At 37.1% G+C, this 23,090-nt stretch overlaps 1 protein-coding gene across 1 annotated transcript; it reads right to left on the bottom strand.

Moving 5' to 3' along the window:
• Positions 1-6,741: 6,741 nt before the first annotated feature.
• On the bottom strand, positions 6,742-22,673 carry LOC307171066 (nucleotide-binding oligomerization domain-containing protein 1-like; the record flags this gene model as incomplete). The annotated part of the gene is made up of 5 exons (XM_079892440.1): positions 22,580-22,673; positions 14,545-14,896; positions 12,831-14,457; positions 9,659-10,033; positions 6,742-7,162 (listed from the first exon to the last, which is right to left on the bottom strand). The coding sequence occupies exons 2-5, from the start codon at positions 14,876-14,878 to the stop codon at positions 6,742-6,744; spliced, it is 2,757 nt and encodes a 918-aa protein (XP_079748566.1). The 5' UTR covers positions 14,879-14,896; positions 22,580-22,673.
• Between the last annotated feature and the right edge of the window lie 417 nt (positions 22,674-23,090).

The following is a 23,090-nucleotide window of genomic DNA, read 5'->3' on the forward strand; positions in this document are numbered from 1 at the left end:
TTCGTGAGCTTCAAAAAGATCTGAATCAACTCAACTTCCCTCTCACGCCTAGCCTGATTAAAACCAGACCATTCTCAGTAGTCATCCCAGAATGTATATGATATATTCCTGTGTGTATGAATGTCCCCAGCTTATATTAGCCTAGTTACAACTGTCTAGTTGTGTTAGTTAAACTCTAAGTGCTTATAGTCAAGTGTAAGAATGTTTCTCTGCTTTGATATCTTCCAGAAATATCTTTCTTGGTATCAAAATATTATTAACAAAATATAAACGAACAAAATAATTTAAAACTCCGTACTATGGAGCCCCTGAGGGGACCTTTCAGGGAAACTTTTGCGTTACAATTTCCGGTTTGCGTTCAATTTGCATCACTGCCATCTACTGTAAATAAGAAAACAAGAGCATGGATGTGGATGCACATGAATGAATCGAAATCTATTTTAAATTAGGACTTCAATATAAAGACATATATAAGATAAGATATAATATAAGATATAAGGCCCACTACCCCATCACACCTTTTCTGACATGTTTTGTAAACATTATAAACATTATAAAATACATTAAAATCAACACATTTACTCAAAGGCTAAAATTTGTTGTTGTTTGACATGTTAAGTGTCTATTTTAGCAAAAGTCCCCCAAGCAAGGTGCTACTAAAGACAAGACTTAGAGACATATTTTAGTCACAATTCAAATAATTGTATTAACTTTGAATAGACTTTTAATAAACTTTGTAGTGTATTGATAAAAAAAATTAAACAAGTAATAATCTTCTGCTACTGAGATGAAAGAAACATTTTTTTTTAAGAAGTAAAGTTCACAAGATTGCTATTTATCTTGATCAAACTGTTCCGTCATCAGCTATAATAAAATAGAATAAAATAGTCATCCTCTGCTGCAGTTGTACGGATTCTTAACGCAAATTGTGTCATGTAATTGTGTCATGTAGCTTGAGGCTACCTGTTGTGCTAATGCACCTGCTGCAGGAGCTTTCTATTGCATACAATCATTTTTTAAAAATAATTCGCATTTAGAGTTCCAAGAATAGTTTTTTATTGTTTGTTTTCTAACAAGACTTAAGATAATAACTGGATTATTCATGTATAGTGGCATGAGAGAGGTTTACATGGCCAAGCATTATGCCAGAAGAAAGGCTATAATGGCTGATTTCAAACAAAAGAATAAGGATAAAAGAATAATGAAGATTAAGTCTCATACCGGCAGAGCTGTGAAAGGTTGGTCGATTTAAATGAAAAGAACATGAATGGGTCCAGTTCTCCTTGCCAGACATTAGTCAGAGACTGCAAATGGGTGTTGTAACAACAATGACTTATGTTAGGGAATTAATTAGCTCAAATTAGCCTTAATATGAATATGCATATGTTGCTTACATGAATTAAAGAATTACCAAATAGGGAATTGGTCAAAACTTCGGCTTATATCAGAGGTTACACAATTACTTGTAGTACTCACTGATATAGACGGGTAGAATATGTTCAATTTGGGGAAATTTTAGATATAAGTTGAAGAATGTTCATTTATTGTACGAACTGTATGTCCAGCACACAAAATGTACAATATCTGAACGGAAATCTCACGTCTTTAACACTGATAGACAATTTATTTTCTGTGGCCACAAGAAAACAACTATCTTAGTGCTTTAGACCATTTGAGATGTCTTTCAATAGTAAAATTTATCGTAGAGCGTTGAGAGGTAAAGATCTGCACTACTCAGGGACTCAGTATTGAAACAAACAGGCAAACTTAATTCAAATGATTTAACAAAGTTTATTCAAACGAGCTACTGGTTACATGTACTAATTTTAAATCACACAGGAGTAAATATGCATAAACAAAAACAATATACGATCGCAAATAAGGGATACAACAAAATAAACGTAGAATAAAAGGTTAGAGTAGGGGAAGGAAAAAGGAGAATATAAGAGAGAGAGAGAGAATTTTAAGAAAGGGTTTTGTGTGTGTACACTGAGAGCGTGGTAAGGAGAGGTGTGTGTGTGTGTGTGTGTGTAGGAGCACGCCTTTAGCAGCACGTGGCCGTGTGTTTATGTCTAGGAAACACGTGAAAAGGTGGGCGTGTATGTGTGTGTGTAGGTGCAGATGTGTGCGTCGAAGAGTGTGTAAAAGAGAAATGAGAGATAGGTAGAGACAGTTCAGTCAGTCACAACAAGACCCCAATAGGCACAGCAATATTAGACACTTTAAACAGCACTTCAGGTTGGAAATTAAGGTCTACGTTACGTCTGAGTTGTAGATCGACCCTCTTTGTGTGGTCTCGTCTGTGTTGGACGGAAGCGGAGTCACGTGATTACAGCGTCTAGTTGCTATAGCGACTTGAAGCGAGCGGAACTCAGCAAAATGATCTTTAGCTTTAAGTTGGTATCTTGGGTTGGTTGAAGGAGACTATCAAAACTGAAGTAAGGTAGTTTGAAGAAAATAAAACTTGGAAGAAAAATGAAAATAAACGCGAACGAAGCTTCCAAGGATGGAAGAAGGCGTGTCGTCTCTCTCTCTCTGGCGATGTGCACTGAGATCAGAGAAGCGCGGCATTTTGAAAGGGGTTAAGCCCAGCCTCTTTAGGTGCATGACCCAATCGCCTGGAAGGGCGATTGTGACTACCTCCTGACGTTTTGTGGAGGCTCACGCCCCTTCCTAATAGTTAAGGAGAAGCTAAATTTGTTCCTATCGTTAATAACACTGGATTTAATAAAATAATGCGTCTTCGGAGATTTTGGGTTAAAGATTCCACACCGTTGGGATTTATGGAACACAATGATACCACGAATGGTATCTCTATGACATAGTCACCCGCGGACACATGATTTTTCGCGATTATAGTCACATCAAATGGATTACAAATCAATAAAACTATATAGGCATAATATTTGGGACAAGGGATCATGCATACATCAAGAGAATACATTTTAAACATTTCACAAGATGATTTTGATTCACACGTGGTAGGATCTGTGTGTGTTTCCTTGCGTGTGTGTGCTGGAAGAGTCACTGAAGGTTCATCCTGCTGCGTTGAACTTTTGTCCCCGAGCACGGGGTGAGAGAGTCTATGTGTGTGGTGTTACTAGGTCTGATTAGATTAGCGGTCGAACAGAGTCTGGTTGTTTTCTTACGTGTTGCCTGAGGGTCTACATGTAAATGAATGTCTGACAGAGAGTCCCTAGGGTCCTCTTGAGATTGCTTTTATTGGTCAGGGGGGGTTGCTCTTGTTGATCAGCGGATGTTCGCGGAGCCATAAACTAGAAGTCAGCAGTAAGGGATCTCTGTTCTCAGCTAGATAGTTAATGATTTAGGTCATTCGTAGGCGCCGTTGGGTCTGGGGTCCAGGAAGGAAGGATCTTAAGACAATAGAGGTGTTTGTGGATTAGGACACCAATGATTTAATTTAGGTCTCAGAGCAAAAGGGGATTTGAAGACAGGCTAATTTCAGTAAATTAACATATAGAGAGATAGAGCTGGTGATCTGACCATCTGATGTGCGTTACAGTGTTTACAGGGCAATAAAATATTTGATGAGAATCTTGTTTGCCTTCTCTGAAACTTCTCCAAATTCTCCCCTGACATGGTCTCACAATAGGCTTCATAAAATGCATAATTTTAGAGATATCATTCTCAGATTTGAAATGTAGCATGACCACAGTTGTGGCTAAACTTTAGTTGTGGTTATAAGTTGCTATCCTAAATTCACATAATATTTTTATACATTTAATACATATATTCTTAATATTTGTTGTTTTTGTTTTTATGTTTGAGCTTATATATCTCAATATTAATAACTGTCTGGTTAATTTTGAGTATTGAACTGTAAACTCTCAAGGGTTTGCTTTCTAAATATATGTTGGTTATGTGTCTATTCAGAATGACTTATGAGCAGCAACCTTTTTATTTTGGGTATGTCATGTATGCCTCACTAGCCAAAATTGGGGGTGAGAGGTAACATATAGGCTATGCGTATTTTACTTCCCCTTACTAGCCAAATCCTTAAATGAATGGTATCAGAAAACAACAAGAAATGAAAAATAAGTAACCACTTATAATAAAAAAAATACATAGTAGCCTATAAAAAAAGCCCATTGTGCCCTTTATTACAAACAACCTTTAGCCTATTTTAAATGTCAAGCCTAAACAAATTTATTTGAATCGAAACTGAAACTATACCGCAAAGTTGGGTTTGCGCATCTTTCGTTCTGTCAAAAGTTTAATAATGAACAGGAATTAATAATAATTTAATAATGAACAGGCTGCGATGTCAAGTTAATGCCAGAAGTGAACCGATGTTGTCGTCATACATACATCATCCATATTTCCACATTTGTATTAATGACGCTATAATGCAAACCAGAAATTGTAACGCGTGCGCACGCGAAAGTTTCGCCGTCCGTATTTTTTTATTTTTTTTTCAAAGGTCCCCTCAGGGGCTCCGTACTAATCATTGTAAAAACTATAATTTTAAATTAATATAACGCATATCTTTCCATAGATACAGTGAAGTGAAATTGATGGAGAAGTAGGTACAGTAAGTGAATATCCAAAAGTTCAGGTACCTCAGCTGTGAGATGTAGGACAGACACTGACAAACTCTCTCCCGCTAAACGTTCCTAACTACTATTGGTAATTTCAGCCAAAATAGGTGTGGACTGATTTATCCTTAAAGGACGATGACAACAGCTCATTTTCACTCATTCCTTCTTCCCTGTCCGTTCTTTTTCCTGTCCTTCAGATGAGACAACATCTTCTTGATTTTCAGCAACTTTGCTTTCAAGTTAATCTTTTAAACTTCCCGTGAACGACGCGCCCTCAAGAAGAACCCAAAGAACACTTCAAGCTCACGAACCACACACCGAGGATCCACACACACACACACACACACACACACACACACACACACACACACACACACACACACACACTATGCACCAAAGAATCAATGCAAGTATTATTTCTATCGATATTTAGATGCGTCTAAGATTGTTTGCTCCTGTCTTAAGGAGATTTGATTCTTTGCTGGCTCTCATAGATGAACTGTTTGTGATATTTGCCATTCCTTGATCTCCTCTCTCTTTCTGTCTTTACTTTTCATTATTCATTATTCATTTAAAGGTGCCATATAATGGAAAACTGTATTTATCTTGGCATAGTTGAATAATAAGAGTTCTGTCCATGACACTGACATAACGTGAGCCTCAAACACAATTGTTTCCTCCTTCATATGTACATCTCATGTTTGCAAAAGACCGCTGAAAAACGGGCGAATCCCAACATAACACCGACTGTGATGTTGCAGTCGGGATCATTAATATTTATGCCTCCAAAATCTGTATATACCAGCCCATGTTCTAGGCCAGGCAGTGTTAACGTGGACCTGCACAGCCGAATCATCAGAAGTTCTGCAGGTATTGTGAAGAAGTGAGCAATGACATTAGTGAAAATGGCAGATCATGGATATATACTGTATGTTATGTTGCAGGCTGTGCAGGGGATGTGAGCACTTTTCACACTCTTCCCACAGAACAGAACTGTCAACAGGCATGGTTGATGTTTATCTACAACCGCACCATTTTAATTCACAGTTGTTAGTTTGCTCTGACCATTTCACCGCTGACAGTTTTTCTAACCTGGGACAATATCAAGCAGCCTTCATTCAGCCTTTGATACTGAAGGCAATTCCAACTATACTGCCATTACAAACTCCACCGCAAGCAGTAACGTTAGTGATTTTATTCACTTCTTGACTGTCAAGTAATTTGTTTAAATCGAAAGTTTCTTAGTAAGCTAATAACATTAACAATAATTTACCCTGTGTTGTTGAGATTGAACGCAAGATGCTAGTACAGTAAAGTTAACCTTAGCTAACTAGCAAGCTCCAAGTAACGAGCATAGATAACTAAACAGTATGACGACCTATTTACACAGAGGTTAATATTATTTCAGGCCTGTGTTATCAAGAAAATCTACAAAATACAACTGTAGACACATCTATGTCAATCCTTTTGTTAAGTAGCCTATATTTCATCAACAACACATAACTCAGGAGCTAACTAGGTTAGATTGGTTTCTTACAGATAGCTCACTCGCTTCTAGCTAACGTGACCTTCTCCACCACTTAAGTTGAAACGATTGTCATTTAACAATGCATCTAGTCAATTTGTTAAAATATTTTTTGTTTGAGAACTTAAGTACGATTATTTTTCATGTTTGTATTTCAGAGTACATCACAGCTCCTGCGTACAAATCTGTGAAACAGCCAATCAGAGCAAAGCTCAACATTATTATTCATGACCCATCCAAATAAGGTAATAACAGCCCATTTCATTCTAGGGACAAATCCTAGGGTTATAAATGGACATGTAAAACCGTATCTGGAGAATTGTTGCCCTTACCTAAGCCACATACATTCTATGGTATATATATATTTATATATTATATATAACCTAACCCCTAAATATATATAAATATTTCCTTTTTGAGCTCATTTGGTACAAATGTTAGTTGAGGTTTCTAGAACCAGTCACTTTAATTTTCCTGACTATTTTTCAGCCACTCTGTGACCCTTAGAATAAGTTTTTGTTTTGTTTTTTAATCAATTTTACACATTTCTACATCCAAAGGTATACAAAACATTTTTTTTTTTTAATGATCCATAATAGTACACAAAGACCTACTCCAGCTTTTTTAAACGTGTTGAGCAAAAGGCTGTACAATATCTTACCTCAGCTGTGAGATGTAGGGCAGACACTGAAGGAAACTCTTCATTTTACTCTCTTTCTTTGAACATCCTCTCAGCTTTACTGGTTTCTTCTCTGTCTGGAGTTTCAGCACTTCCAGGAGGACGGAGGTCTTTCTCTGTGAGAGATCTATGATCCAGACACCAGGTAACTGGAAAACTGACTGTAATGCTGGAAGGAAACTCCTGCCTGTTTGAGTCTCATAGTTCTTCACATGTGAGTAAAGATCCAGCAGGAAATCACTCTGTTTAATTCTGTTAGTCTCTTGATAAGGTAAAGATGTGCAGACTGATGATAACAGTTTCAGCTTCTGCTCTCCTGTCTGTGTCTCAGTCTCTGCTGCTTTACTGAAGAGTCTCAGAAGAAACCTGTTTTGAACACTTTCATTCAGATTAGAGAATCTGTAACAAAATGGAAAAGAGAAATGTGAATAAATAGAAATATTACAGAACTTATTATAGCTATGATGTGACTAAATAATACAAATTAAAATAATGTGTTGTTTGTCTCCTGTTTTCAGCTCACATTGTTGTAAACACTTGAGACAGAGCATCAAATTAGTCATTACTGACAGAGTAATAAACACTTTATAATTAATACATTTTTCCCCAAATATATTTTAAAAGTATTTACCATCTCACTTTTTCTTAATTCCTAAAGTGTTTAATTAATGGACAACATTATGTGTCCTGAAATGATCAACTTACATTTGAGACTATTTTTCTAAGCTCAGCAAAACAATGAACTCTATTCAAATGATCCATTATAAACTATTCCAAATCATTTTCATCTGTTTTCTTTGCTGTGTAAAGTTGTTAATGTCTCAATGATTTGTATTAAAATACTACATTATAGCATACAGTTATATTCAGAGAAGAACATTTCTATTATTTTGATTATGACAATGGAAAAAAAACTGCTAAAACCAAACAATTAATGGAGGAAAATGTACTTTCAGAATGTAAGTGACAAAAGGAGAAAGACGCTATTTGGTTCAACAGTCGTGGACAGATTCTTCACCTTTTATTTTGTTCAACTTGATTATTTTTTATTGCAGTTTTTTTTTTTTTACATTGTTCTTGGTTTTAATAGTAAAATTTCTAAACTTTTTAAGGACTGAATTTGTCCGTATAATAAATATATTTTTTAAGTATTTACCATTTTACTTTTTACTTCATTCATAAAGTGTTTAATTATGGAACAACATTATTATGTGCCCTGAAATGATCAACTTACATTTAAGACAAATTATCTAAGCTCAGCAAAACAGCGGACTCTATTCAAATACTGTCACAGTTCGCAGGTTTGCCTGTTCTTTCTGACTGTGACTGTGTCTGTGTGTGTGTGTGTGTGTGTGCGCGTGCGTGCGTGCGTGTGTGTGCGCTGTCTTTGGTCTGATTGCCTGTCAACGTTGCCTAGCTACCAACTGAGCTGACGAGCTAATCAGATCGTTATCGTGTCCTATTTATAGTCTTGTGTTTTCCGTGTTCATTGTCAGATCGTTTCTGGTGTTCACGACTTGTCACCTTTGTGTTTGATTCCTACTCCAGTTTGGATTCTCTCCGCTCTGATCGTTCTGGGATTCTTCTCTGCGTTGATCAGCGGGTTCCAGCCCATTGCTGTCTCCTCGCTGCTAAAACCTGATACCATTCCTGCATCACTGCATCTGACCATCCTGCCTTGCTTATTTTTCCCTGTTTACCCAATAAACTGTCTATTGCATTCGCAACTGGATCTTGTGTTCTCTCACCTGACAATTATAAACTACTCCAAATCATTTTCATCTATTTTCTATGCGGTGTAAACTAGTCATTAATGTCTCGATGATTTGTAGGCTACTCATCCTTCCCTCGGGTAATTTTGACCCGGAAATTGTGTTTGAATTATTATATATATATATATTTTTTAATTGAGTGTTCATCGGATGCACTTGAACCATGAATACAAAAATAAATAAATAAATAAATAAATAAATAAATAAATACATTTTATAGATTTGAGGAGTTTTGTGGTTAAAAAAAAAAAATAATCCTTATACTCGCCGCGTCCGCACGAGCGCATAGGTGCGCACGGCAAAAATGATGTCATTGCGGTGTGTGCGGTCGTGCGCGTTTGGTGCGCAAGACACCCTTTCGCTTGGCGGTGTGCACAGCTTTTTTTGTAACAGCGCTCGTGGCTCCGCATCTGAAGATGCACGACTTTGAGCCGAATCTGGCCGAGCATGTACGTCTCTTTATCGCCAGAAGAACTTTAGAGGCTGGACTCGATTTATGAGACGAAGAGAACAGGAATTCAAAGGTGGGTTTTATGTTTAACCAAATAGAAACATCAGCAACATGACAAAAGCGAGTGTAAATAGCTTAATTAGGTACGAATCCAGTCAGTGAAATTAGCCGTCTGCAAATATATTTTAAAGCAATTGAGTTTCTGTGTTGTAAGTAGGCTTTTAAAAAATAAAAGTTTTTCTAAAAATTCCTTGTGAAACATTAAAGTAGACTAGTGCGATCAACAGTGCCAATTTTCTTCAGATTTTATTTAATATTTCCAAAATTATTCAAAAATAATGTTTTTTTTTTTACTCAAAAAATGAGATGCCTACTCTCAAATAAACGAGGCCTACGATTTATCAGATGCAAATAGAAATATAAAACCAGTCCTAATTGAAAGAGAACAAGTTGACAAAAAGATTGAATCCAATATTGGGTGATAATATAGCATAAGTGATTTATAAGCTATTTTTTGCAGTCCGGTCATTTTTGACCGGGAAAACCACAGGGGAAATTGGGTTGTGAACACCACACAAGGGTTAATGATGAAAAAAGAAATAACATCATTAATATCAATGTCTGAGTCTCTGAGAGTTAAATCAACAATCAAAAGCATGTAAGTTCAGGTACCTCAGCTGTGAGATGTAGGACAGACACTGAAGGAAACTCTTCATTTCACTCTCTTTCTTTGAACATCCTCTCAGCTCTACTGGTTTCTTCTCTGTCTGGAGTTTCAGCACTTCCAGGAGGACGGAGGTCTTTCTCTGTGAGAGATCTATGATCCAGACATCAGGTAACTGGAAAACTGACTGTAATGCTGGAAGGAAACTCCTGCCTGTTTGAGTCTCATAGTTCTTCACATGTGAGCAAAGATCCAGCAGGAAATCACACTGTTCTGGGTTATTATGTCTCGCGTCAAAAAAGGAGCAATTGCACTGAGATACTTTATGGAAGAATTCTCGAAAGATTGTGATTTGCTTCAGTGGTTCTTTCCAAATCTTTAATCTGCAACACAGAAATCATATATCAATAACAATAATAATAATTTTTAATTATAACAATTAAGCAAATTAATAAAGAAATACATTACTATGGCAATAATTCTATTGTGCTATAAAATAAAGGCATTTAATAATAATAATAATAATAATAATAATACAATTTAAATGTACATCAGTAAAATTATAATACTAATATTTATGTCCTAATTTCTTTGCTTTCAAATGTTAAACTTTTATTTTGGTGGAGACCTTAGAGCTTCTCTTTAGTTCATAACAAATCTCATTGCAGAAAGTTTCAACATGTTGCCTTTTTAAAAGCATGATACAAGCGACCCAAACTTACAGCACTAGCAGAGAAGAGTTAGTGTGAAGACGATTTTTACTGACAATAGACTCTTGGCAAGTATTAAAAGTCGGCAAGTGTTAAAAGTAAGCAAGAAATGGAAGTTGTGACCGTTTTTTTCCCCATATTGTGACATATTTCCAAGTGAAACGGGAATTGCTTGTTGGATTGTTGTTGTTTGCTACTGCTTTTACCTCGTGTGAGTGACAGAAGTTTATTTTCCCGTCCTCAACACTGCAATGTTCCATTTTGATTTCATGGTGACTTAAACTTTGGACCCTGGCTGAGATGCTAAGCGTGTTCTGCACACAATCGCTGATGGCACCGTCCGCTAGCTTGTGCAGTCCTGACGTTTTTCTTGCATTTTGCTTTGTAGGCTGTACCATAGCACATGGGGTGGCCGCAGACTGTTTTACATTGTTTCTAGCCTCCTGCGTGGATGTCGAAAAGTAAAAGGCTTTAAGAGGGCCACCTTTATTCGTAATTGTTTTTGTGCTAAATTTAAAGTCCTTAAAAATACAATAATGTGAACCTTAATTCAGCGAATGACCTCTCGTTGCATCTATCCCCCCACTTAATGGTTAAAAGGAATAGTCAAACATTCGCTCACTTTTAGTGAGGCACAGCAAATTATTACCATAAATTCATTTATGGAGTCAGATGAAATAACGAGTAAATATATATATGATTAATGTATTTAACCAACCAATACTTTGCATGAGTGAGGACAGAACACGTGAACCTTCCCCGTGTATTGGCGAACCGGCATTGGACCAATATATCGGGCCTTACAGCCTTTTAAACTATATAGACTACTTCTGAATGAGCACGTAGTCAGCTATAAATGATAACGGCAGCCCCCCCACCCATCATTTAATTGTGACTTAAGAAATGATCTTTTGTATAATATATTTCCTTTTTTCTTGCATTTTGCGCTGTACCATAGCACAGGGGGTGGGGGGTGGCTGTTATCATTTATATCCTCTTGCATGGACGTTGATAAGTATATAAAAGGCTAACACAGCACAAAATGTAAGAAAAAAAAGGAAAAATATTCAATATTATTAAAAAGATAATGTCTTAAGTCACAATTTAGCAAAAGTAAAATTGAAAAAAAAAAGGAGAGGAAATGGCAATTATCCATTGATAAAGTAACTGGGGGGAGAAAAAACTATTTTTTAATGGACAATAGCCCAATAATAAACCATTAATCCGCTCTAGTTTGGACTGCAACGCTATTATTTACCTCATCTCGGATAAAGGGCTTCTGCATGCAATAGAAAAACCTTACATGCACTTTCCCAACATTTGTTTTAATATTCTTAAAAGTAATGTAAATTAAGTTTACAAGTTGCAACAAGTGTGTTTTTTGCTGTGGGTTTATGGGGTGGCCTAGAATAGATGAGCATTAAACATTGAAATAGGAAATACATTTCAGATTTCAATATTAATAAAAAAAAAAGAATCTTACACCATTAATTAATTAATTAATTAATTAATTAATTGTAACTGCAGTGTAAATACATTCATGAACTGAATTAAACAGTCTGTGATAAATTCAAATTTAGATGCAGCTTTTAGGAGTAAAAGCCATGGCCATTGTATCTCAAGTGAAAGAAATGACTGGAGTAAAGTTTGTCAGTTAGTCTGTGGAGTCAGTCTCTTGGCAGGCTAAAAATCTGAGATACTGTGTCTCTAAATGTAGTCCAAGAGTTGTTGGTTGACTAGTCGAATATCATGATCCTTCCTTACTAAAGTAGGGGTGTAAAGATACACTCATATCGCGATTTGGTAAAATACACAATACTGTAATCACAATACCAGTTAAATGTCGCTCTGTTACTGAAACTTAGCTTTTTTTCTCACGCAGTATAAACGCTTTCAATGCAGGCATTCATTGGATCTCTTAAAAGTCATGCCAACAACAACTCTTGCGCTGCTCACTGTTTCCCTTTTCTCCCTCTATAAATACACTTACATAAGAATAAACCATCTAAAAAGCTTTGAATCATCATAATAAAACTACAAATCTGATATGGTGATTTAAATGATGTTTGTGCTTTCACTGTGAGGAGTATGTGCTTCAGATGAACAATGCAATCAATCATCACAGTTTTAACGTGTCAAAATAAATGTTTCCAAACGTTAAGAGGTTAGTTAATACAAGTTAGGAAAATGGACTTTAAATAGAGGGACAGAAATCTCTCAGGTTTCATAAAAAATTTTGATGAATGAAAATCTTATGGGTTTAAAACGACACAGGGGCGAGTGCATGATGAAAGAATAAATATTTAAAATATATTATAATAAATAAATATTAAAAAAGTTATTTATAATACCTTATAAATAAGGTAAGCTCAGTCTTAACTATATTGCGAATGATTTTCACATCCACGATACTTTGTCACATTTTTTTTTAAATATTGCTATATATCATTTCACCCCTATTCCCTAGTACCTGATCTTGGGTGAGCAGCTGAGCATCACGTTCATTCCTGTGTCAGTCACGTTACAGTCCTCCAGATTCAGATAAACCTCTTTATCTCTGGACTGAGTGATCACGTAAGCCAAAGCACAACACTGATGAGGGTCGAGGTCCTCTTCAGGCTCAAGCTGATGGTCCATCTTCTCCAGGAACATTGAACATGCTTTAGGAGACTGGAGCTCATACAAGCACTGACACACATAGAGAAGATCAAACTCTTCACTTTCACTCTGAGGTTGGAGGAACGTTTCCAAAAACTTCTCAATGAACCAGTCAGATGTTTTCTTTATCTGATCCTCTGGGAAGAGGCATTTGATGAATTTAATGTTGTGTTCTCCCAGAAGTCCACATAGGAAGGGAAGAACATGTTTCATGTGTTTATCCTCTTCAGTCTGACAGAGTTGTAGGACTTTCTCAATTTCATCTGGATGTAGAAGAAGCCACAAAGCTGAGAAGAATTCCTGCATTGTGTTGTGGAGAAAAGCACAGTACGTTGTTGCAGATGTAGGCGAGTCTCTTGTTGTGATCATCTTCAGAAAAGCACAAAATATGTCTGTCTCATCACGAGTAATAAGGTTCAGGGTTTTCTGCATAGTTGCATTGAATGCATTTTCCATCAAGAGATGAACCTGATCTTTGATCTCTCTCAGGTATTTATCTATTTGCTTAATTGTTTTCTTTCCATGTGTCATCACAGCAACACGGAAAATGTGGATGTACATTTCTGTGACTGTGCGTGGATGGTTGAAAATTTTGTCATTTTTAAATTGAATCAAGTCTACAATCATGAATGCATACATTGGCACATGGCTGAGACTGAACAGCTCTTGATTCTTCAAAACAACATCTAGAAATACAGGATCGTGACCCAACATCTTCTGATAGTAAGCGTTGATAGACTCTTCACTGAATCCTTGGACATACACTTTCCGTGTCGGCCAGTCGAAGAAAAGTGGATCATATTCCACCTCTGATCTGCATGTTATTATAATCTTGGCATCAGGCAGGAGCTCGTGGTTCATGATCTTCCATAAGGTGGAATTTTCTTCTAAATCGACGACACCATCAAATACAATGACAACTTTCTCAGAGTTTTCCTCAATATCTTGAAACACGTCCTTTCTGTCTTTTTCCATTGGTTTTAAATATGCATCAAAGAAAAAAGACTCCAAATTGACAATGCTAGAACTGTGAGCCAAAACACTTTCATCAAAGTAAAACATGTAGTCCAGCTCTCGGTCATCTTTCTCTGCCCACAGACGCAACATTTCCTGGACAACTGTAGTCTTTCCTATTCCAGGTTTGCCTATGAGGAGGATGTTCTTATCTTGGCATCTCAGCAGATTCACAAGTGAAAGCGCTTGTTGCTCAGTAGGAATGTAAGAGATCAGCTTTTTGGGCCGTAGCTTTTTGCATTTTTTGTTTTTCCATTTTATTTTGCATTGAGGAGTTTTCACCACAGAGTCTGTCTCTAAAACAACAGGTATAAAATGGAAATTGACTTGTGCCTTGTCATTCGGATATTTACAGCAATCCCTTTTCAGAATCCTTTTTGCTTTCTTCTTGAGCGCTGTCTGGTAGTTTTGACAGGGCTTTGTTCCTAAAACAGCAACAAAAACAAAGATTTATATTGAGATGTGTTCACTTACTGTCTTTTTATTGAAATGTTTTTCATTTATCTACTCACCAAATGAATAGCTGACCTCTTCATCTTCCCATCTGAAGGGAAAACAGCTGATCCAGGAGTGCAAATCAGGATGTAATGTCCTCTTCTTAGTGACATCCAAAACCCTGAGTAATTCATAGCATGCCATTTGCCCTTTGTTAATGACCCAATCCAATATACATCTAGCTTTATCAAACTCTGTCCTCTCGGCTTTGAGAGCATCGACCTCATGGTCATTGAAAACACTCTGCTGATAAAGATTCTCAATGATCAGAGGAAGGTTCTTCATATGGGTCACCAGATTTCTCCTGGCGTTTTTGAGGAACTCAATTGCAGATTGCCGTGCACATGCCATGCTGCAGGCATTTCAAACCTGAGGTACAAGACAGAAGTTTAAGCATTTTCATGCAACAGTATTACAAGTCTCAATAATATTTATTAGCCAAGAACTGGAGAAATTGGATCCACCAATTTTAACTGTATCTTATCGCAAACGGAATCTCGTGAAAAAAATAAGTTTGACACTTTTCAGCACGTTGCTGTCAGTAGTGATGTGACATTTGAACCGAGGCGTCGGAGCGTGTGTCGAGAAAAAGTGGGCGTGCCAGATGAAGCCGCGATTCGAGGCTTGTGTTGTTAACGTGAAAATCACGTGACTAATGACAAACGAGGCCTCGGTTTGTGTGGATACGTCATCGGTTCGGTCTGAGTTTCGCTTCAGGATAAAAGGCGGTTCGAAACTCGCGCCACCTTGTGGGTGTTGCAGGAGTAGTAGAAGCAGTTGTAGTAGTGTCAGAGAGTCAGAGAGTTAGATGATAACTGTTGTGTCATATGTGAGGGCTGTATATTATTAGCCTACATTATCAGGTTAGAATAGTTAAAGTAGGCCTATATTATTATTATAGTAGGCCTAGCTATATTATAGTCTTGTTATATTAATTAGATAAGATTATTTGGATTGCTCTGGATTTTTGCATCTGGACTGGACTGCTTTTTGATTTGGATTGCCTTTTTGGATGTGTTTGCTTTTTGTGACTCTTCTTTTTCCTGGTAATGGACAAGCAAGAAAGAGGAGATCCTCCCCTGTCTGGGCTCAACAGAAGCATCAGTGTCCTCATTTGTACCACTGCCATTTTTACGTTCCCCTGCATCCCCTGTTCCTTGTGAAAGGATATTTTCCAAGGCTAGAGAGATTTTGTCCAAGAAGAGGAATCGTCTAAACCCCAACACACTTGAAATATTTCTGTTTCTCAATAAAAAATCTATTGTAATCCTTCCTTCCGGACCATTCTGTTGCAGTTTACTTTAATCTGTTATCTATAATCTGCTAAATGAATAAATGTACTTTATTACACCCCCTCTAACATAAGCACTGCACTCAACACAGTGTCACTGTTGTTGTTCATACTGTCACTATCCAAACAATTTATGAATAATTAATAAACTGTGTGTGTGACTCTGCACAAGTAAATTCAGACAGAGAAAGATACATATTTTATAATATACACAGTAATGGACAAATGTCTGATCATGTCTTTTTATTATTGCAAATGAAAGGTTACAGACATCAACAGTGAGTAGCCTACAAAATAAATAAATAAATAAATATTTGTATTTATAAAAATATTTTTATAAAATATACATTTAAATAAAAATATACAAATAAATATAAATAATTATTTGTATATTTACATTACAAATAAATATTTGTATTTCTAAAAGTATTTTATAAAATATACATTTTTTTATTAAAAAAAATATATTTTTTTATAGAGGGAGGGAGGGAGGGAGGGAGGGAGGGAGGGGGGGCGTGGCTCTGAACACTGGTTCAGAATGAATGAATTTGTCTGCTATTTCTTTGCACAGTAGCTAGGTGTCACTAGTGAGCAATGCTGAATGAAGCTTCGAGTAATGAGCCTTTGGCTGAAGCAATGGACTGCGAGGTCTCAGTGGTTCAGGAAGCCTCATTTTGCCATCACTAGCTGTCAGGGTTCTGGTAGATGAAAGTAACAAGGACTCAAGTACAGGACAATGGGTATTAATTAGGTAAAAATTTAACACAAAAACTACCCCATGGGGAAAAACAAGACAGGTGGCAAGACTTCAACTAGAATCGGCATGGACAGGAAACATCAGACAAGATTTAGACGATAAACCAGCACAGGACTGGAAACACAAGGAGAATAAATAGGGAGAGCAAACAAGGAGGTAACGAGGGAGGAAAGGTGGGGCAAATTAATCAATAATCAGGTAACAAGATGGGAGGGGCTAGACAATCACAGGAGAGCACATGGCACACGGAAACATACATGACAAGCCATGTGCTCACACTAAACATGACAAAAACACAAGCACATGGCCAGTAAAACAAATCACAAGCCATGTGCTCACACAAAACGAGACATGAACACGCAGCCAATGGGAACACTCATAAGTTCACACAAAACATGACATGAAAGCACCCGGCCGATGTAAGCTACACAAAACACAACACATGTGGACAGAAGAGCGTACGGTTCGATCGAACTTGAAACCGCACGCTCACACGACAATACAGAGCACACGAGAACGAGCAAAAGCTCATCCTGTGCGCTCATAACAGAATACAAACACGCGGAGCATGAATGTCTGAATTCCCACAACACAACACAGGAGTGTCAGGGCTCTGTCACAAAACCAAGAAATAGACTAGACAGAAGTGACAGAACCCTGACAGTTGCAGGAGACGATTAAATCAAGGTATTCAGCACGTTTACGTTTGATGATGTTGACAACTTCACGACATTAAAAGAGCTGTTTGCCAAATACTGCAAACCACGGAAAAACCTGACATACCCGAGATATTTGTTCTTTATTAAAGCACAAGGTCGATTGATGCTTATGCGACGGACTTAAAGAATAAAGTGAAGGATTGTGAATTTGGAGAACTTACAGATTATACTTATACCGGACCGGATTGTTTGTGGTATTACAAATGACCAGATCAGATGCAGGAAAAAAAATACTATGGAAGTCAATGGGGTCCATCAACTGTCTGGTTAACGACATTCTTAAAAATATCAATATTGTCTTCAGCAGCAGAAGAAAAAATTCATGCAGGTTTGAAACTACTTGAGGGTGAGTAAATGACGACAATATTTTAATTTTTAAGTGAACTATTCCTTTAACCCTACAGAGGGAAGTGGATATTTGCCGTTCCAGTGAAGTGAGTCAAAACCTATTAAAATCACTGCAAGAATAAACAGAAATTCCCATGCACAAAATTCACAAGCAGAAGAATGTGAAAAAGGAAAAAGAATGTGTTCAGCCAAAGAAAGATTAAACCTTAGGAGAATGCACAAGAAGTGGATATAAACACAAGCCAAAAAATGCCCTGCATACAGACAGATATGCAAAGCCTGCATATAAGCGCACAAACAGAGAAACAATGTACTGTAGAATTCATGGATTCGGAGTTATCAAGCAGGGAAAAGCAGGATGTCCAAAAACAGGCTAATCGTGGTGATCTTTCGTAGTGCACTTTTTATTATTTTACTGATTTGGTGTTATCACTTATCAGCTACTAACGCAATATGAAGAAACTTATGAGCATCATATGATACAGTATCATTGAAACAAAGTATGTTGTTATGGGAAGGAGGCGGGAACCGTCGAACATTTAAACAAATTAGTAATAAAACAAACACAAAACGAAAGTAAAAATGGCAGCCCCTCACGGACGACTGCCGCACACACATAAACAAAACAGAACTAAAAAGTCCAGGACTGGTCCTCTCTCGTCCTTCACTGTCGTCGCTCTCTTCTTTTTATGGTTTCGTAGCTCCTGGTTCTGTGAGAGATACGAGACCGTGTCGGGCGCGCAGGTGACGCTCATTCTCTCACGGCCCTCATCCTGCTTGCCCAGTCATCTATACAATGTCATGATTAGGATTTTGCGAAGATGATGACGGTTGCGGCGGAGAGAGCATGCTCTTATGTGCGCCGTACCAGAGTTTGTTTGGAACCAGACCGAGACCAGTTGTTTGGTCCGCACCCGAGTGCGATTGCTGTATTCACACATGGCCAAAAGATCCGCACCAAGGGAGAAACAAACTTGAGTTCGATTCAATCGAACCAAACAAGACAGGTGTTAATACACCCTTAGACACAGGTGCAGATTGTAATGTCATATCAGCGCGAGAACTGGATGCACTAAAGATCGACAGAAGTTACATGAGAGAATCACGATGGAGACTAGTGACGTATCCGGGTCAAAAGATCAGGCCCTTGGGCCAGCAATGCCTTGAATGCCAGTACAAAGTCATGGGCTGTGTCCGAAATCACACTCTCTTGAGTGGGTACTTATTTTAAATAAGTAATTACTTCACGACTGTTAATAAAGTATATTCTATATAGTAAGAATGTGTGTAGTATGAATGTAATATAGACGTACTACATCTACCATGTTGTCATTATCATGTGACCTACCAGCGTCGGTTGCGTCACTTCACTGCCGCCATCAAGTCCTCTACCGTGGCCTCATGGGATAGTAAAGTTTCCATCGTATGCACACTTCAGAATCTTGCTGGAAGTAGTAGGTCATCCGGGAACTTTTTGCCTACTCTTTTATGAGTACTGTGAATTCGGACATACTTCTTTTGTCACATACTGTTTTTCACCTGCTATATAGTAGGGAAGTATGTGATTTCGAATGCAGCCAAGCTGTACACTCTTGAATTTCAGGTCATAGAGCAAAATGCCAGTGCAACTCTGGAAGAGAAGAAAATCATGCAACACATTGTGAGTAATAAAAAGGATGTATGAAATAAAAAGTGACACCTCAAAAGGTATTCTCAGTGAATTTGAAGATTTGTTCACAGGACTGGGTTGTGTTCCACATTCAGACAAAGCCTGGGGTCATGCCAGTGATTCACAGTGGCCTTAAAAAAGGACACTGAAAGAGAACTGAAACTTATAAAAGAGATGGGTGTCATTAAAAACAAAATAGACTGAGCCCACAGATTGGGTAAATAGTATGGTAACATTAGTAAAACCCAACAAGATTAGGGTCTGTATAGAACCTCAAGATCTAAACAGAGCAATATGAAGGGAACACTATCCTCCTAAAATGCTTGAGGAACTTGTTGCAGAAATGCCAAGAGCCAAGATGTTCTCTGTGGTGGATGCAAATCAGTAATTTTACAGATCCGGCTGGATGATGACAGTTCTAAACTCTGTACATTTAACACACCATAAGAGAGGTACAGGTTTTACAAGGCTTCCTTTTGGGATTTCATCAGCTCCAGAGCGGTTCCAAAGGTGTTTGACTCAGCATCTGGAAGGAGTTGTTAATGTAATGGATGACATTCTTGTGTGGGGAGAAGACAAAGCCTCATATGACAGCAGACTGAGGAGGCTGTTAGAGAAACTGAGAAGCATAAACCTAAAACTGAACAAAGACAAATGCAAGATTGGCCAAAGTGAAATATTCTAAACACATAAGTCATGTGCAGAGCAAAGACGGACTGAAACCTGACAAGGAAAAAGTGAGAGCTATTCTTGAGATGCTGGAGCCACAGGACAAGTCAGCCCTGCAGAGGTTCTTAGGCATGTTGCATTACTTAGCAAAGTTCATCCCAAATCTTTCAGAAGTGATTGCACCTCTCAGAAAGCTGCTGGAAGGAGAAACTCTGGCACTGGGAGAGTGAACAACAAGACAACTTCAATCTCCTGAAAGTGCTAGTGAGCTAAGCAACAGTGTTGAAATGTTATGATGTGAGCCAGCCAGTTACCTTGTCTGAGGATGCCAGCTCAGAAGGCCTAGCTGTGATTCTTCTATTCTGTGAAGAAGAATACAGTCACTTTTCCACTGTCACTTCTGGGGCTTCCTCTGGGCCAACGGCCAGGTTTTTTTGGCCCGCCAACTGGAGCTTGAGCAGTAGTTACGAAGTCAGAGACAGAAGCACCACAGATGATCTCATATACCAGCTAACATCAGCATTAAAGATTTTTAAAATCATTTTAGCTTAAAACTCACAGACAGCAGCGAGTGCTTGAAATAACTTCTGTTTATGATACGATGTGATTCTGATCACCGCATAAGGCAGAAATATTTATGTGTGATGCTGAAGAGAATACTTTACACGCTAACCATTACCATAGTAAACATGGTAATTGCGATCGCTTGAAGAAATCAGACAAATCATATAGGCTATCACAATCGTGTATTTATTTTATCTGTCAGTACGTCTCGTCTCTTTATACCGAACAGTGTGATCCATATGGTCTCCTCTTTCTTTTGTGAAATAACGGTAAATACCACTTTATTTCTGTGTGAGTAATGTGCAGACATGACAAATTTATTCATTATGTGTCACTTTCTTATTCTAAAACTATGGTAAAACATTTTAAATATTTAAGTAAGCAACAAAAATCCCAACAAACAGCCGCTTTTATCATGTTCGTTTTGCAAACTCTCTAGTTTCCAGTGATTTCTTGACAGGTGAAATGACCTGTACTGAACTGTGTACTAAACTGGAACAACTTCAAGTATACTTGAAAAAAAGGTTTGGAGAGAGAGGGAGGACGGGATTGGGAAAGGTCCACGAGCCGGGACTCAGATTCGGGATCCATAGACACTTGCCCACGAGGCTATCAGTGCCAACCATAAGTGTATACCAAAGTGCACACTTTGTCTTCAATAACAAATGCACATTAATAGACAAATAATAGGCTACTAAGCTATACTTTGTACAAAATGCTATTGTATACTATAATGTATTTTGAAAGTATACTTTCAATGCATTGTTACAATGATCATTTCCAGCACACAGTTAAAATATACCTCAAATATATTTTTAATAAAGTGCAAAAAATAAACTGAATTTTCACTTCAAGTATATTTTTCTAAAATGTCTATTTAGAAAATATACTAAAGTACAATTATTTTAAAGTGTGTCAAAAGTTGTATTGTGAAAATGGGTAAAAGCATGATGCTAATATACTTTTAATATATGTAAAGATAGCACAAAGATTATTGTACAAAAGTATTGTACTATTTAAAGATAGTACAATCAGTACAATAAAGATACTAATGTACAATAGTACAATAAAGATACTAATGTACAATAGTACAATATAGTATATTTGCAACGTACTATTGAAAAGGGGAAACTATTTCAAATACAATAAAGTATACTTTTATTATAAAGTATACTTTTATACAATAAAGTATAAGTTTATTGTTACATACAAGTTTTGTTAACGTTTAAAAAGAAAAAAATGGGAGATGTCTTCACATGTATGATGTGTAGCCTCCATGTTGTAATGTAATGCAGTGAACGCTGTGAGGCGCTATTGCATCACCATCTTCATTATAGGCAAACACGAGTAACAGCCACTTCCGTTCAACCACGTGCGATCTCCTGTCATCAATACATTACAGTAGTATTTATTATTATGAAATTATATTTAATTATTAAATGATCATGCAACTGTTGTAAATTGAATCTTTAACTCAACGTTGTCATGTAAAAAAGTCATACTTCTAGATTAAGTTCCATAACCCTCAAATACACAAGATCGCCTCGAGATCAGTCTCCGATTCACAAACAAAAACGAAACCGAAACCAAAACACAATTGGTCTCAATGAGGACTAGATTAGTTCGTATTTCATGTTGTTTAATTCGCGTAATTTCTTAGTTTCACAGTATATTCTCAAAAGGCTCTGATGGTGAACAGACGAAGACAATAATATGGTTAAGCCATGCGACGCGATTATAGAGACTATGTTAAACATGCCTTCAAAGACACAGGCTATAGTTCGGCAATCCATGAAAGCATACAGAGAAATAAATTAAACGAACTTTCATGAATAAACTAAAGATGCGATCTATGCAGTACAAGCAATGTGCGGATTACCAATAATACACTTGGAAGAGTTTTTAAGTGTTCATTGATCAGACAAATGAAATCGAGTTATGAAATAGAACTGATTAAATTAGATTCCAGCGACACATGGTCCATTTAAAACATCAAACGAAGCAATGCTAACAATTTGGACTGAATATTAATTACCTGCCATGCACCTCTACAGCAACTTAGGGGTACCAAAACTGTACAGGAAACTCCACCAGAGTCTCTGCAGCGTTTGTTCTTCTTCTTCTTGCGTGTTTATGGCGGTTGGCATTCAACTTTTATCTGCTTTACCGCCATCTGCTAGTTAGGAGTGTGGGTCAAGAAGATGGCAAATATATTCAAATATTAGGCATAAAAAATATTGAGTTGTGTTGAATGACTCTTGAATTTCCAAAAATATATGTGGTCTTTTAGATTTTGTATTGGAAATTGGATTTATTCACCAATTTGTTGCATTCGTGCTAAAATTTATGGAAGCATTTGGGTGAAAAGTGTTCAATTTGAAATGTAATATGCTAAATGACAATGCAATATGTAAAATGGGAATGCATTTCTGTATTTAAATTTACATTTTCCATTACATTTGTGCAAAGTTTGGTGCAAAATGAAAATTTAATTATATAATTGCATACACTAGTTTTAATATGTAAATTGAATACATGTTAACGCT

Source organism: Squalius cephalus (assembly GCF_949319135.1).
Source record: "Squalius cephalus genome assembly, chromosome: 1".
NCBI classification, from domain to species: domain Eukaryota; kingdom Metazoa; phylum Chordata; class Actinopteri; order Cypriniformes; family Leuciscidae; genus Squalius; species Squalius cephalus.